The sequence below is a fragment of the Phanerochaete carnosa genome (genome assembly GCF_000300595.1).
Source record: "Phanerochaete carnosa HHB-10118-sp unplaced genomic scaffold PHACAscaffold_2, whole genome shotgun sequence".
NCBI classification, from domain to species: domain Eukaryota; kingdom Fungi; phylum Basidiomycota; class Agaricomycetes; order Polyporales; family Phanerochaetaceae; genus Phanerochaete; species Phanerochaete carnosa.
In genome coordinates, this window is record NW_006767629.1 from 876,027 (window position 1) to 892,592 (window position 16,566).

The 16,566-nt window shown below is 43.8% G+C and overlaps 3 protein-coding genes across 3 annotated transcripts; 1 reads left to right on the forward strand and 2 right to left on the reverse strand.

Moving 5' to 3' along the window:
• Nucleotides 1-8,297: 8,297 nt before the first annotated feature.
• On the reverse strand, nucleotides 8,298-8,645 carry PHACADRAFT_85865 (uncharacterized protein; the record flags this gene model as incomplete). Its single annotated transcript, XM_007391511.1, has 1 exon — nucleotides 8,298-8,645. One exon carries the CDS (start codon nucleotides 8,643-8,645, stop codon nucleotides 8,298-8,300), a length of 348 nt encoding a protein of 115 aa, XP_007391573.1.
• A 698-nt stretch (nucleotides 8,646-9,343) lies between these two features.
• On the reverse strand, nucleotides 9,344-9,508 carry PHACADRAFT_77444 (uncharacterized protein; the record flags this gene model as incomplete). The annotated part of the gene is made up of 1 exon (XM_007391512.1): nucleotides 9,344-9,508. A coding segment is annotated over one exon (165 nt), but the record flags the coding sequence as incomplete, so codon positions are not given.
• A 1,372-nt stretch (nucleotides 9,509-10,880) lies between these two features.
• Nucleotides 10,881-11,842, forward strand: PHACADRAFT_25124 (uncharacterized protein; the record flags this gene model as incomplete). Its single annotated transcript, XM_007391235.1, has 4 exons — nucleotides 10,881-11,046; nucleotides 11,100-11,147; nucleotides 11,298-11,422; nucleotides 11,513-11,842. 4 exons carry the CDS (start codon nucleotides 10,881-10,883, stop codon nucleotides 11,840-11,842), a joined length of 669 nt encoding a protein of 222 aa, XP_007391297.1.
• Nucleotides 11,843-16,566: the final 4,724 nt, after the last annotated feature.

A 16,566-nucleotide genomic window follows, 5' to 3' on the forward strand; every position in this document is an offset into this window, starting at 1 on the left:
GCCGATTGTCCGCCGGGTGCCGCAGCCACGGGCGCTTTGACAATGGCCTGGCGGACAATCGGCTCGGCTGCCGGGTTGCCGAGTCGCCGGGCCGCCGGATACCGGGAGGAAAAATATGGCATTTTCTTACTTATTTTTTCAGGCTGTTTTCGCATATTTTTTGCGACCAAAAAGTTCCAAATTTCTCTCGTGTGACCTCAAGCAAGCTGGCTGCATTTGGAACAAGCTCCTTAACTACATGCTTGTCAATACCATTGGTTTCTCATGCTCTGAGGTAGACATGTGTGTTTACTACAAATCTACCACATCGCTAACTATGGCACTTCTTCATGTAAATGACATTACTCTTTTTGGCAATTCAAAGGAGCTTGAAGAACTGAAGGCTGGAATTTCTTGGCACTTCACAATCACATCATCCAGAGGTCTCAGGACTTTCATTGGTCTCCAGATAGATTATGACCCTGCCACCAGTACGCTCACTATCTATCAGGCATGCTACCTCTAAATCATTCTTGAACATTTCAGTATAGAGGACTGCAATCCTGTTGCAACACTGCCTGATCTCAATGTCAAGTTCATACCACTCCCTAAGAACAAGACGCCTTCTAATGCACCTTATGCTACTGCCATTGGCTCGCTTATGTACACTATCATCATCAGCACTCGTTCTGACATCACTTTTGTCATACAGACCCTATCTCAGTTTACTACACACCTCTCGAACACTCATTGGACAGCAGTAAAGCATGTTTTTTATTATCTCAAGAGTGTTGCAGACTAACATCAACGTGACACGAGAGATAACTAGGTGGATCTAACTACTAGGCAGCGCGAAGCAAGGTTTCGCAATAATTGCACTAACTTATTTATTCCTGATATTGTTACAAAGACAAAAAAAAGTGATGAGAGGTGATCTATAGATGATACAGTATACGACAAGACGTAGTCCAAGAGATCAGAGTCTGAATATACTGGAGTCGGCACTGTTGAAGGCTGCTCATCTAAACCAGGCGCCAGAGCTGCAGCTTTAGTCTGGGTCCTTGCTGAAAACCCTGGTTGATCTTTGCCATCAGCTCGGCTTGCTGTTTCTGCATTAGGACGATCATGTTCTTGAGACCAGTGACATCAGCAGCAGAGTCTTGGGATGCAGAGATCAATGTGGATGACAAGGGGCTAGTCGACAAAGTGGCTCTGACAGATTGCAACTTTGTGGGCTATTCAGCGAGACAAAAGAGACAGAGCTTTTTCCAGTGACTGGGTTTATTACAGTGCTGGCATTTGGTGTCTTCATGTAATCCTTCCGCTTTATGGTCCTTGGATTCACAAACGCGACAGCAATCAACCATTAGCTTATTGAAACACCACTTGATTTCTGCTAGGTCTTTAAGACCATTGAAGAGGTCGTTGAAGTGGGAAGCAGAGATATTGGCAGATAGAGCAGCGTCGATGTCCATAGCATTGGAATCGCGGAAGCTGGAGAAGCGAGATGACAATGGCTAAGGCTGCGAGACCAGTGTGCCTTGGTTGGCTGCTAGGTCTGCTTTCTGCAGGTTGATCATTGCACCATATGTCTTAAACGTAGTGTAGTCAGTGGCCAGAGTCAGAAAGTAGGACAGCCTGTTGATATAGTTAGCATTTATACCAGACTTGAGGCGATTGAAGAGATTTTTGTCTGACCAGCCAATGCGATGAGAGTAGGTTTTGAACTCTGAGAGATAGTCTGTGAATGTCCAATTGCCTTGTTTTATCAACATGAGTTTCTGCTTGGCCTTGTTTTTAGTGTCCATGGGCTCAAATTTAGCTGAGAATTGCTTGATGAATTCTGTCCAGGAGGAGCTGAACAGGGTCTGTCTGTTAGCAAGTTTCTCGATGTAGGGTTGGGCCCAAACTGCAGCATCATCTGTCATGAATAAAAGGATCACACTGATCATTTTGTTTGCATCCATTAACCAGTTACCACTTGTATCGTAGCAGATAGCATCGTTGGCATTGTGTCGCACAAATATTTTCTTATTAGCTCTGACATATACATGGAAGGTGCTGCCGAAGAGTCTGGCCTTTGCTGATGATTTGCCATCAAATGTTGCGGGTTTTTCAACAACTAATCAGTATCAGGTGGCAGAAACTGATGTGGTCGTGGCTGAACGTGCATTTGCAATAAACTGATTCATGTTTGTCATGAGATTGTTGACATTTTGAATGAGTGTAGCCATAAGGTCCATTATGTCTTGCATCGTAGTCTGGTAGACTGGTGCTACAGGATTGGCTGGAGATTCAGCCAGAGAGCTGACCAGAGTGTAGGCCAATGTGTTCCGGCCTAAAGGTCTGGTGGCAGGTCAATCAATCTCACTAGCCGCTGGACCAAGGTTGTCGAGGGTAAGTTTGCTGTGATCAGTAATGTGTTCATCTGGATAGTTTTGCCTACAGATTTCTTGTTGCTGTTCTTTGTTTATGAACAGCCAAGGTAAAACTTTGACAGTGATAGAATTAGTGGGGTGTTCGTAGTAGCAATTCAGGCAAAGGTGATTCATACAAGTGTTTAGGTTTTGGTTGTTGTCAATGTAATAATTGCGAGCTTCTTGAAAATGATATGCATGTGAAGATGCAAAAACACACTAGACGAGAGTCTGCCACGGTGTCTGAGAGCACTAAGAGCATGGAAAACGGATTTATAGAGAGTGGAAAGGGAGTTCTTGGAATAATTGTACTATTTCGAGCTCGACAAAGTGTTCAAACATGTAATCTAGTATGTATAGGTCAAGGATTCGTTTCTTGTCATAATCTATATATTTAAAGAGTATATACTCATCCAGTTTTACTACTCTAGTCAAAGTAACCATTGTTCCAAACTGTGCAAAGTGCTTTAAAAACTCGGACTCAGTTGTGATGCAGTCTTTTGAATGAAATCCCACCAATTTCTTTTAATCCTGAGTCTTAACAATTCCACTCCTCAATGCTAATAACATGAGCAATGTCTTTGATGGTGTGATCGAGATGAGCGAGGTGGCCTCTGAGCTTGAAGACAACTTTGATGTTGTCGTCACTAATGTCTGGGCAATCAAGCGTTTTGAGGACGTTGAACCACTTAAGTGTGACAGCAAACTTAGGCACAAAGATGCAAACGAGATCAGCGGCCATATGCTTGGAGAAGTCAATGGTGACTGGCTTCCGAACAATGAAGCTGTAGAAGGGAGTGGCAGTGAGACGGTCTGCTAGAGAGTGGCTAAAGAATGGACTGGCGTGCATGTTCTGTCTGATGCAGATCTGCTCTCGCTGTGCCTGGTAGTGCTGGCAGTCATTATATGTGGCAAGCTTGGCATGCTCAATGGTATTCCAGTCAATGCTCAGGAGCGAGGTAGAAGAAGGTGGAAGTATGCTGACGTGCCAGATGATGGCACTGAGTTCAGTAATAGTGTATTGATGCAGGGCGCCTGCTTCACGTTCTTGACTTAGTTGGTCGAATATGGCTGTGGGCAGTGCGTGGCTGAGGCTGAGGCAATACTTGTCTGTGTGGCATTTAAACGGAGGGAATAAACTTTTTTAGAACTGTGCATGGGGCACTGAATATGAGGAAATAGTCTGGGTGCACAAAGATCTCAATCTAATGTTGCAGACTAATGTCAACAAGACATAAGGAATAACTAGGTGGATCTAACTACTAGGCGGTGTGGAGTGAGGTCTCGCAATGATTGCACTGACTTATTCAGCTAGCCCAATAACCAAGTTGTATTAATGACTATAATACAATACAAACAAAGGCTTATCTAGCCTAATAACTAAGAAGTTGAGATGGGGGCTAGGTAGTGACAGAGGGAGTCCTTATATACTGTTCAGATCATGCACAAATCAGGCATTACCTAAGCAGCTGTAGCTACAGCGTTTGCAAGTATCTAAGTGACTCAGCGGAGAAATGGAGGCTGATGTGTTATAGTATTTGACATTGTTGGACTAACAGAGATCAGATGTCCGTTGCCAATCAGACTCAGAGATAGGAGGTTCAACAGTGATCAAGAGCATGATGCGGCAATGAGGCAGCAGCAGTGTAGATGCGTTTGATACGCTAATGTGTGCCCATCAATGATGTGATCCTGAGGTGTTAGTGCACGGCTAGGACTTGTAAACTGGTGCCAATGCACCAACAATATTTGCAGGGTCGTACAAACGTGGAATAAATTGTGGAAAGTTGGAGAAAATGGAAAAATAATAGGAGGCCGAGGCTATGCCCATGACAAAGAGCACTCTTACTTTCAGCCTCACTTACAACTCTGCTTCTCAGAGTCTGATTGAGTTCTCAGACACTGATTGAACTGAGCTCCTTGTCAAGTGACACTCTGTCTTCAGCTAGAGGCGTTGGAGTAGATTTGAGGCTTCACATACTAGCAGTTTGTTTCTAGTGTCATATATGACTTAGTAGTAATGGGGCTAGCAATAACTTTAAGTCTATAAAAGGCTATTAAGAGCTGTCCAGCATTTCTTAGCATGTTCAGAAGCTCTATATAACATAGAATATCTTATTAAATATATGCCTGTTATAAAAGACAAAACACAACATAAAATATTTGGGCGCTTATTTTGTTTTCTGTCAAAAAATGAAGAACATATATAAAAATATATTTGCTATACCAAATATATGTCAAAAATTAATAGTTACCCTGTTATTTATAAAATACTCGCTGAGAGTTGGTTCTTTTTTGAATATATATGGTAGCACTTTCAGATGTAAAATAAGCGTCCATCATGGGAATTTAGCTTTGGAGGTTATTCCATATGCTCTCCTGGCTTCTTCTCTTGCAGAACCTTCGGGGCAAGTAGTAGTATAGATAATAACAAATTATGAGAGTGTGTATACAGATTTATAAAGTCTTTGATAGCCTCCACAACATTCTGTGCATCAAATGGTGTTCAGATTTCAAAAAAGCACCAGGAACAGGTCTTTCCACACCTTCTACATTACTTGGAGGACATTAATATGGCCCTGGATACATTTATATACCTTATATAAGTGTAGAGAAGCAAATTAGAGAATTGTAGAGCAAACAATAGTGTATACAGGAGCTCAAAACCCTCAAAATGCGAAGACATAGCAACTTGTACACTCTCCTGTGCCTTCTACACACCCTCTAAATTCTTATAAATATTTTATCAGCTCCCTCTATGTTGGGAAAAGGTATGTAGAAGTTTATATAGGCCTCGAATAAAGAGAAGGCACTGAGATATACTTACAAATGTTAAGAACATTGAAATCTGGCCTTAAAACACTACAGGTGCAGGTACACCAGGGCTTAAAGTGTAATGCACATCAATTAGAGCTAGAAACATGCTGTTTGAATATATCATGACCCTCCCGGGTAGTATTACACCCCATACCTATGTTGTGGAAGCCAGGCACACATCTGTGTATCTTTGATGCTTTTAAAGTGCTCAGAGCCTCATTCCAGGCAATCCCCAGGTTAATCACTGCACCACACCCTCAACACATGTTCTATAGACCTATAAATTGGTACTCTACTGTTTTCCTACGCTAGAAATCGATTGGGAATAGTTTGCTCGTCTTATTCTGAGTGGTTAGGCCTGTATAAGGCAAATTGTGGCAAAAACATTAAAAAAGCACTTGTTTCCCATAGTCCAATCTGCCAGATCAGACAGGTTCTGAGGTATAGAGTTGAAAACTAAGTATATAAGTTTGATAATAGGTTCAAAATAAACCCTCCCAGCATAAGAAAATCTGTGATTGAGCACCTTTTTTTGCTAAACTTCGCAAGCTCCAAAGAGAATTGCAGTATGTTTTAGACCTTCCAAAGTGTCTTATACACTCTCTTTTCATGTATATCATAAATTTATATCATCATAAAGGCTGTAGCATCTCTTTATGGAGCTTTGTGCTACTTCTAGGATAAAAATGTTTTAAATTCTAATAGAAACAATAGAATAGTATATTATACAGCAGTTCAATTTGCTCTAAACTGTACATTGACACTTTACATAAGTATATATACTAAACCTACAATGTTTTGAGGGCAGAGAAAATATGGGGGAAAGGAATTGAGCCAGGAAAGGCTCTAAAAAGCGAAATTGATGTGAGCCAGACAGCTGTTGTGGGCATAGCTCTGCTCTGTAATTGTTTTATATGTTCTATGATTTTCCCTAGGTTTTTATGATGCCTCTATCATCATTGGTGCCTAAACTCTCATGTTAGCGCCAGTTTACTCTCACGCCCTCACAGCACGCTTAGCATGCTGACACAACATTGCCATCATAGAAGCTGTTACACAGCCTCCTGGCAGTCTTCGTTGGAGTCTGATCAGCATCGGACATCCAACTTATATTAGTCTGACAACATATCACCAATGCTGACTTCCTTCTATCAGAGTCTGATCAGCATTAAACCTTCGACCTTCATCAGCCTGGATACGTCAGACATTATGACTCATCGGCCCTGATTTCTGCACTGTCACTTTACTATTCTAGCAAACTGTAGCTTATATAACGCCTGGTCTGTATGTGGTCTCAGCAGTATATATAGTAGGACTCTGTTGCTACTTAGCTCCCATCTCAATCTTTTGGTCAACCAGGCTAGGTAAGCTCTAATAGTTACTTGTATTCCTTACTTTACTAACACAATATTACTTGGTCAATCAAACTAACTGCACAAGCTATACTGAAGTTGTGAGACCATTGTCCACACCATCTTGTTGCTGTTATTTATAATCCCAGCTCTCTTGTGAAGTGTTGAGCCTTGCTCTATAACAATAGTCAGGTAGCAGCTAGATGGCACTTGATAAAGCTGATGGAGCTTAAGTTCACACTAAATCTGTAAAAACTCGGCTTCTGGCGAGTATTTTGCAAATAGCAGGCTGAATATCGAGTTCTGACATATGTTTTATATAGCAGATATATTTCTACACATGTTTTCCACCTTTCCATGACATAAAACGAAAATAAGCGCCCAAACTTGTTAAATCACATTGCATCTCCCATATAAAGCATATATTTAATAAAATATTCTATATTATATAAAGCCAGTGTTAGAACTGACTCTGGGTCTGATCGGTCTAACCCCAAGGGTCAGTCAAAGGGGTCAGATAGGTCAGTTGGCTATTGTCAAGGTCAGGCTTGATTTGTCATGCCTTTTATGAAGTCATTGTCGATATTACAGTCTTTGAAGATGGCGGCAAAAACACATTATTTCTCACAAGCTTGTACTAGATCATACAAATTTAACTCCTGTTCTAAGTTTCTCACCCCACCACATCAGTTAAACTCCAAGGCTTCTCTAGTCTGCAATGCATTCAGGTAAGTAAACAGCTAGCGTCTCTGCAATAAGAACAGAGAGTGCTCATTGAATGCGAAGTGACATTCTGAGCTATGACTGCTACATCCGATGCTGAGGCCTAGCTTTGAACAGAGGTGCCTAAGGTTGAAGATGGTGGTAGTGGCTGTCAAGTTAACTTTATCATCGACCAGCTGTTCAAACTTGGTGATCAAAGCTATGAGGTCCTACACAAGCTCCTGTCTATGTCTTTATGCACTCAGTTGATCTTTGCTGTATTAAACAGTGTATAACTAGATTAATGAGAGGTGTACATGCAGAGCAATTGAAAACGAGGTGGCGAGAGTTGTGTCTGAAGGTACAGAGAAAGCTGGCAGCTTTTGGTACAGCAGTGCCGAATACAACAAATAAAATCTGTTCGGTGAGCAGTGAGTCCAGACAAGTGGGCAAAACAGGGAGGGTTGGTTGGAAAAACAAGATAAGATAAATAAAGGCAGACAGTTGAAAGTGAATAAACAAAGGAGAAATTCAATTGTCCTGCAGCAGAGGTGAGAAAGAATGATTATAAAGCAGCAAAATATACCCAGAACATACTATGCCAAGTGCAAGTGAGCTAAAGGTTAGGTGCGGAGGAGAAAGAGGAAGAACTAAATGCCGAAGGCATCTATGTCAAAGAGAGCAGTGAGGGAGAGCGGCAGTGGTAGAGCTTGGATGGAAAAAGCGGTGGGTACAGCGACTGGCAGACGAGTTTGAGGGCGAGGTGCTGGAGAAAGCAGAGCCTGTTGGAAGTCCATGGAATCCTTGATATAGGGCATGCAAGGGGAATCAGACTATGCCATGCAGAAAAGGTTATAGCAGCAGGAGGTGAGATGTCACTGTTGCGAAAGGTGAGGTAAATAGTGAACTCGTAATAGAGACAGAAGGCGTGGACCTTGACTATAATGTGCTTCTCCCAGAAAGTGTGGAAGCTAACAATCTGCCTAACTGTGTTGAGCCAGCATTGCAGGGTGGGAAAAAAAGAACTCATTCAAAGAGATGTAAAATCGCCTTCACGAAGAAGGCTGTGAGAAGGATCCATTGAAAGGGCGAGCACCTCATCTTCTGCAGTAGGAAGGGTCACAACACACATGCGATAAATGCCAGGTCCGGATCCTGCGGAGATGTCATGGCAACGTGGTCGTTGGGATAAGGTAAGCCAGGAAATGAAGGTGCGTACCGTGCGATATTCGAGATAGTTGGAGATGGTGACATAACGGTAGACGGATGGCCACCAATTGAAGTCAGGGTGTGAGTCAGAGTCAGGCCAGTCTAGCTGGTTGTTAGAAGTGGGAGGGGCCAACAACAAAGCTTTGAGCGAGCAAAGAATAAATGGCATTGGCATCGGTTGGTGTAGTGATAAACAAAAGACAGGGCAAAGTGGCTGTGAAGACTATGCCAGAGGGAGGTGGAAAGATAAAGCTAGGTGAAGACAGAAATTAAGGTACTATATGACAGGTACCAGAAGTGAAGCGGACAGGAAGCGCAGAGTGGATATAGCTGGAAAAAAATGGGGGAGCCTGAGACTGGAATAAAATGTGGGTTACGGAAGAGTGGGTGCAAAAGAAGATTGGATAGAGCAGCAGCAATCTGCTGCTGCTTGTGTGCGATGCTGGTGGAGGCCAAAGGAAAAAGAGCATCAGCAACTTCTGATTGCAGCAGCAGCCATAGATGCTAGTTTGGGCGCTTACTGGCTCGCACACAAACTTTGGATCTATGTCTTTATGCACTCAGTTGATCCTTACTGTATTGAACAGCATATGACTAGATTAATGAGAGGCGTACATGTAAAGCAAGTGAGAACAAGATGGCAAGAGTTGTGTTTGAAGGTATGGGAGAAAGCCGGTGGCTTTCAGTACGGCAGTGCCGGGTACAACAAATAAAATCTGCCTGGTGAGCAGCGAGTTCCTGAATGTTAGGAGTCTGACAACGCATTGGTGAAAGCCGGGCCCACATAGTAGGAGGAGGATGCACTAGGAGCTGATGGGCTGGTGGAAGCACATATGGAAGGACAGTATACAGAGCAGGTACTGCTTGGACATAAGGGGCAAGAATTTGTGAGTGTTTGCAGAGATACACATGAAAAGCATCACTGGCCCAACGTCCAAGAGTTTGAACAGTTTCTAGAGAAAGACCTCGCAGCAAATACTCAAGAGTGCCACCTATACAGAAGACATGGCCATAAAGTGCGTCAAAGCCTGCAGTACCATTGATCTAATGCATACAGGTCAGAAAAACGCTACGTGACAATGGGGCTCTGTTGCCAGGTGGAGGGGTGTGTGCAAAGAGATGTTCACCATGCTGGAGTTGATTTAATTGAATATAACGGCAAAGTGCAGTGGTCGGATTAGTGGCACCAGTTTGCTTGCTGAAAATGATGTCTTCGCCAGCGTCTTAGACAGTCTTAGTATAAGAAAGACAAAGGACGGTGACCTTGTGACCGTGGCAGTCTTGGTTAGAATGCACATGCAATAAGATGACTATGTGTGTATGGTTGTATCTGTGCATGCATGGTACCGTGAGTTTGCCAGTATGTGCTATTCTCCAAAAGAAAGTGCAAGCACACGTGTAAACCGCCACATCAAAGGGGCATGACAGATCCAAAACATCGAGTGCAAGGGTGAGCCTGTCAATAGTGTAAGGAGGGCGTTTTGAATGGCAGGCAGAGGCAAGATGGCGTGCCGTGTCGAGTACCTTGTGCAACTGGTCATTATCTACTGACCAACGAAATCAGTGTACAATATGCTATGCTCAAACTGCAGCATGGAAATTCTTGATGGTGCTATGAGACGGCCGGCCAGTGAGAGATAGAAGGATTTGTATGAACAAATCATTCGGAACTGGTATCCAGTCTGCTTCAAACACGCCGAGTTCGTCACACTTAGCGTGAAAGGATGCAAGACCTGCACCATAGGTGTCAAGGGTAGACGCTGACCAACCGTGTAGGAGTGTGTGTTGGTATCAAGTGAAGAGGTCATGGTCAGAAATGCTAGTGTGAACTGGGGAGGTGGATAACGGCTGACAGAAAAGAATATGGTTGCGAGTGTGACAAGATGGTCATAGAGGAGCATTGCTAGCCAATGATATGCTGTCAGTTGCAGAGATTTGTGACGTGCAAGTGTATGGCAAACGACTAAGCTGCCCAGTCGTTGGCATCGAATTGCTTGAGTGCACGGGATGCAGATTGCGACAGCTTTGGACACAAGTGGATTGGTGGCAGTGAGGCAATAGCAATGGAATTGGCAATGATGTCAAGGAGGAATGATTTGAGTTCACAAGAGATGGAGACATAAGGCAGGAGGAGATCGTATGAGAGATAGTGGCCGCGGAATGGGCCATCTGCAGGGTTGGAGGCACTAGCAACATATTTGGCATAGATGCGGGCACTCAACACTTGTTTGAGGGCCAGTATGCACATAAACACGCTGTTGACTGCCTTGTTGCAGCTACTGCCTTTCTTCCAACCTTCCACCACACCGGCATTGTTGCTCTGGACACAAGTTGAAGGGGGAATCCAAATACAGTTAGTAGGGAATGCACCAAGAGCTCGAAGCTGACTGCCTCAGCCCATTCAATGTCACGACTGTCTATGTTCCAATCCAGTTTGAGCCGCCATGCACACTATCGGTTGCCAATGATGATGCCAATGCCGACTCCAGAGCTGGCATTAAAGAAGGCTGGTATGTCTATGCAGAGAATAGAGCTCGTGACTGGTGAGGAGACGAGGGCAAAGGAGGCCAGTGTGTGCAACCACCAGCGCAGATCATTGTCAGTGCCTCTCAAACGTTTTCAGCGCTTGAACTTATCATTGCAGAAAATGCCGAGCATGTGCTCAAGTGCAGTAAGATGTGTGCAGCCGCCACAAACAATGAAGCAGGCATGGAGTAGCTTGCCGTAGAGTTGGCGGACATTTTGTAAGGAGTGGGTGGAATTAGACAGCCATTTGCAGATAGCAGTGGAGTACTCGTCATGTTTGGAATCTGTGAATGAGATAGTGTGGGCATCAAGGTCCCAGAAATAGCCAGTGAACAGAAATGCAGAGCTAAATGGGATATCTTTGGAGGGCTCCCAGGAAATGCCAAGCAGGCTCAAAATCGCATCAACATCAGCTATATTGTAAGCGTAAACTGCTTCAGCTGTTGAGCGAAGAGAAGAGATGCTAAGGTCAAGGAGTAAAGTGCTGCAATCTTCTACAAATTCATATAGAAAGTCAAAGATTGGATTGAAGCCTCTGAACCAAACTCAACCTCCATTGTGATGGTGACCACTGAGCTTGGAGATAAGAGTGGCCCACTTCTGGTGCAAAGTGTTGTAGGTGTTGATGCAGTCACGACGTATGCAGAGAAAAGCATGGTTGTCCACCCATTTCATCACTGGGCCAACACCGCAAAAACAAAACATGTCGGTGGAGGCATCAGTGATATATCCAAACTGACCACAACTAGGCAACATGCTGAAGGCCATGTTAGAGTCGACCATGAACTCGTTGTTGTCATTCAGCCGTATAACAGTGCCTGGCAATTGGGAAGGATGTAGGGAGACTATGTGATAGGCTTCTGCAATGTTACGGACAGCCCCTTGGAAGCCAGATGGCAGGCTCCAGACCACTAGCAACATTGCACGAAAGGTTCCCCATGTGCATGAAAAGTCATTAGAGTCAATAGTGTAATTGATCGAGCAAACAAAGTCACAGAATTGTTTAGGGAAGGAGAAGTTCTGAACAAGATGATACCCATTAACAGTGTGTGGTTTAGGAACTAAAGATAATGGAGAGGTATGAAAAAGACTGATTAAGCTTTCAAGAGTGGAATGGGAGAATGGGCCTGTGTAATGTTCCTGAGCAATCTTCTAGGTAAGCACCAGACATGGTGATGCAGGTGTAGAGCAGAGAGCGCAAGTGCAAATCATAAGGCAGAAACGCAGTGAGGTATCATGAGCACGAAAAGATCAGAGTGACTGCAGTGAGCACATACGTGTGCAAGGTGGTGGGAGCATGAGCGGAGAGAAGAGAGCAGGAGCAGATAAGCAGCGCGAGAGAGATAGAGAGAAGATGTAAGTAAAGGACGAGAGCACAACAAAGTGGCAGACGCACCGGGTGGGATCCCTGTAAATCCGCTCATCATTCAGTTCATCTTTGACCAAGCGGAGCATGTTGAAGCTGATGATGCTGAGGTCAAAGGGACCCCCTGCGACCTTGTTGCATGCACGCGCCATAAATTGCTGCTGGACAAGCGCCATATACCACATTGCAATGGTTTTGGCATCGCGCCAAGGTGAGGAAGTGACAAAGAATCCCATTTGGGTGACCAGGCCTCAAAGAGCGTTGCCGTAATTGTTCAAGTAGTTGGCGTCATTCCAAGCTTATGCCAGGACAGTGCAGCGGATGCACAGATTGTTGTAAGAAAGGTCAATATCTCATCATATGCCTTTGGGCTTCTGTGTGGTGGACAAAGGTGCGAGAGCGATCGTGCCGGCATAAGTGATGACACTCAGTGCCTTGTCGATGGCATATTGTGATAATGCGAAGAGGCAACAGCAAATGTCAGAGTGTAGCAGGTCAGCCTCGAGATATTGTCCTGCAGCAATGTGAGCACGGGCATATGGTGGAATACGTAGATTGGAGTCACCTTCGACTGGAATGCCAACTAGCAGAGGCAAAAGATTTGGACCTGGTGGAGCCACTTGTTGCACAGAAAGTGGTGCGGCTAGTGGTGCTGGTGGCCATACAGGTGGATTTACCGGAGGGAGACCTCCTTGAGCGAGCTCGACAACCTGCCTGCCTGGCTGGGCAAGTTGCGGTTCAAGGCCGCTGTTGGGGCCAGGTCCAGGTGCCGGGTTTGGACTGTGCAGCTGGATGAGGTTGACTACTAGGTGAAAAGAGAAGAGAGTGAACAAGGAAACAGAGTAAAGACAGTGCAAAAGAAGATTGGATAGAGCAGCAGCAATTTGCTGCTGCTTGTGTGCGATGCTGGTGGAGGCCAAAGGAAAAAGAGCATTGGCAACTTCCGATCGCAGCAGCAGCCATAGACACTAGTTTGAGCGCTCACTGGCCCACACACAAACTTGTGAATTTGGCACTGCTTTCAGACGAAGAGCCAAAATGGCACTTGTTTTGTAGCATGATGTCGCTATTGAAGGGCCTCGCGCAGACACAAGAGAGAGCAGAAATGTGGAGAAAAATCGAGATATATTTTGTTGTCAGAAGTACTTAGTATTGAGATCATTGCTACTATATTATCAAATTTGATCAACATAACCATTGACTGATTAGATAGGGCTGTCTTAAGAAGGCTACATTGCTACCACTACTATTTACTTTTCTTGCCGCCCCTAACGGCATCGAGCAGCCTGGTCATCAATAGGTGCTTGTCGGCTGTTCCAGGTGCCTGACCCCACTGACCGGTCAGTCATTTCTGACCACCTTTGACCTGGGGTCAGTCTGACCCTTCTAACACTGTATAGAGCTCCTGAACATGTCGAAAGATGCCAGGTAGCTCTTAATAGCCTTTTATAGGTCTAAAGTTGTTGCTAGCCCCATTACTACTAAGTCACATATGACACTAGAAACAAACTGCTAGCATATGAAGCTTCAAACTTGGGTCAAAGAGTGCTAGCTATGCTTTCAAGTACATTGGCGGCATCATTAATTGGAGTTCCAAGAAGCAAGCCACTATCACACTCTTGACAATAGAGGCCAAGTATATCACACTCGTGCATGTCAACAAGGAAGCCATCTGACTTCGCTACCTTCTCATAGAACTCAGCCTTTGCTCGGTCTCTTTCATCACCCTTCACATGGACAATCAGTCCATCATTGCCTACATCCACGATAACCAATTTTATGCCTGCTCTAAGCACATCAACATCTGGCATCATTTCATTCAGGAACTCATTGACACGGATGACATCACTGTCATTCACTGCACCTCTAAAGACAATGTAATTGACATGCTCACCAAGACTCTTGCCTGCTCTATGCACACACGGCAACTCGTCTTTGTGAACATGGTAGCTTATTAAAGGGAAGTGTTGTGGTATTTGAGGTGCACTACTCTGAGACACTGACATGACATGCTTTTGTAGTCATTCCTATTTTAGATATTGTATGCCTGTCTTAGACATGACATGTACAGAGCACTCTTGGCTCTGGTGCCTGTTCACTCTCACTCGTGTTTCCTTCAGTCTCAGCTTCTTAACACACTTTGTATTTGACTGAGTATATTAAAAAGTAAATAAGCTATATAAGAACATGTAATATTATTCTTGGATTTATCCTTGATTATATGTGAATCCCCTGCCTGTGCAAATTCCACTTTCAACACTTACAACATTCTTCACAAGTGTAACTTCTCCAAATCTTTATGGAGATTTGGCTTGCCTCTCATCTTCTACCTTGCTTGCTACCTTTTGGTGGCTTCTATTGGCACCTTCTTAGATAAAATCACCTTAGTCACCTTTGGCACAAATCTTGAACTGAACACATGGAATGAAATGATAACAGGCACCATTTATACAAGCTCTTTTCTATCTTCTGGCTCAGACAGGCTAGACCAAAAGAGCTTCCCAGTTCAGATTTGGTGGAGCCTGGAATATAACTTCCTCCAGCCACTCTGTGGCATAGTTACAGGGGTCATCTCCAAAAGCCCTGTCCTGTCTTCATGCTCAGACAGGCTAGACCACAAGAGCATTCCCAGTCCAACTTAAGTGGAGCCTAGATAATCAAAGTTTCCAGCCACCTTGTGGCATGGCTACAGGTGCCATCTCCAGAAACCCTGCTCAGGCACTATAAATACCACTAAAAGCAGCCTGGTAATAAATGAATGGAGCACAGGTCCAGAAAGACTCCAGCCACTTTGTAGCATGGCTTCAAAGGCTATCTCTCCAAATTCTGGCATGGTTGCAGACACCAGCTTTACTCCTATAAGCCCTGCACAGTCTGACAAAGCAGGCAGTCTAACTACTTGTAAACTTGTGAACTTGTATTTGATTGCTAGTACAAATGAAACTATGTAAAATGTTCTATATAGTCATTGCTATTACTCCTCTCTACAAATCAATACTTGTCCATAATTCAAATGAATATTATAGGAGTCCCTTTTACTATGTCCTGCAAGTATTAGACTATTATATTGTGCATATTGGGATATATCAGCTCATAATTAAGCATATAGTCATGATTCTGTGCATAAAGTTTAATCCTGCAAGCTACTACACTTAATATCTGTTATACTCTATTCTGCTATCTCAAAACACTCATATGTATCATATGGAAATATATAGTCATACTATCTGCCATTATATTGCTTTACCTTAGCTTTCAAAACCAAAAATCATCGAAATAAAACAGATCCCCCAGCCAGGATTGAACCCCCAACCTCTATCCAATAAGGTAACTTGCTTTCTCAAAATGCGCAATTTGCCACCTCAGACTCAACTGGGGAGAGAAGTAAGTACATCTCATACACTTCTTTCACCTTAACCACCACCATCTCTGCTTATAACATGCTTCACAAGTATAACTTCTCCAGGTCTTCATGGAGATTTGACTTGCCCCTGCTTGCTGCTACCTTTGGGTGGCGTCTACTGGCAATTTCTTAGACAAAATCACTTTATCAACCTTTAACACAAACTTTGACCTGAACTTCTGAAATGAAATGGTTGAAGGCACCTTTATAAAAGGCCTACTCTGTCTTGCTCAGACAGACTGAACAAGCAGAGCAACCCAGTTGAGATTGAGTGGAGCCTGGGTCATAAATGCCTCCAGCCACTCTGTGGCATGGCTACAGGGGCCATCTCCCAAAGCCCTGTCCTGTCTTCTTCATGCTCAGACAGATTAGAACAAAAGAACATCCCAGTCCAATATGAGCAGAGCCTGGGTGAACAAAGCTTTCAACCACCTTGTGGCATGGCTACAGAGGTCATCTCTCCAAATTCTGGCTTGGTTGCCGGCACCAGGTATAATCCAATAAGCTTTGCACTGTCTGACCAAGCAGACAGTTTAGAAACTGGTAAACTTGTGAACCTATGCTTGACTACTGGTAGAAATGAAACAATAAGCCTATACCTTGATCTTTGGAAGATGTCTTCATGCTACATTTTACCATAGTGGTATATATATGCTACACATAACAGACAAGTTGCCAACACTGTACACATGGTTCATACTCTGTTATATCAACATGTGCAGTATTCTCATGACTTTGTCACATGGCTACAGAAAGTAGCTATATACTTATCAATTTACTTCTTCTACAACTTCA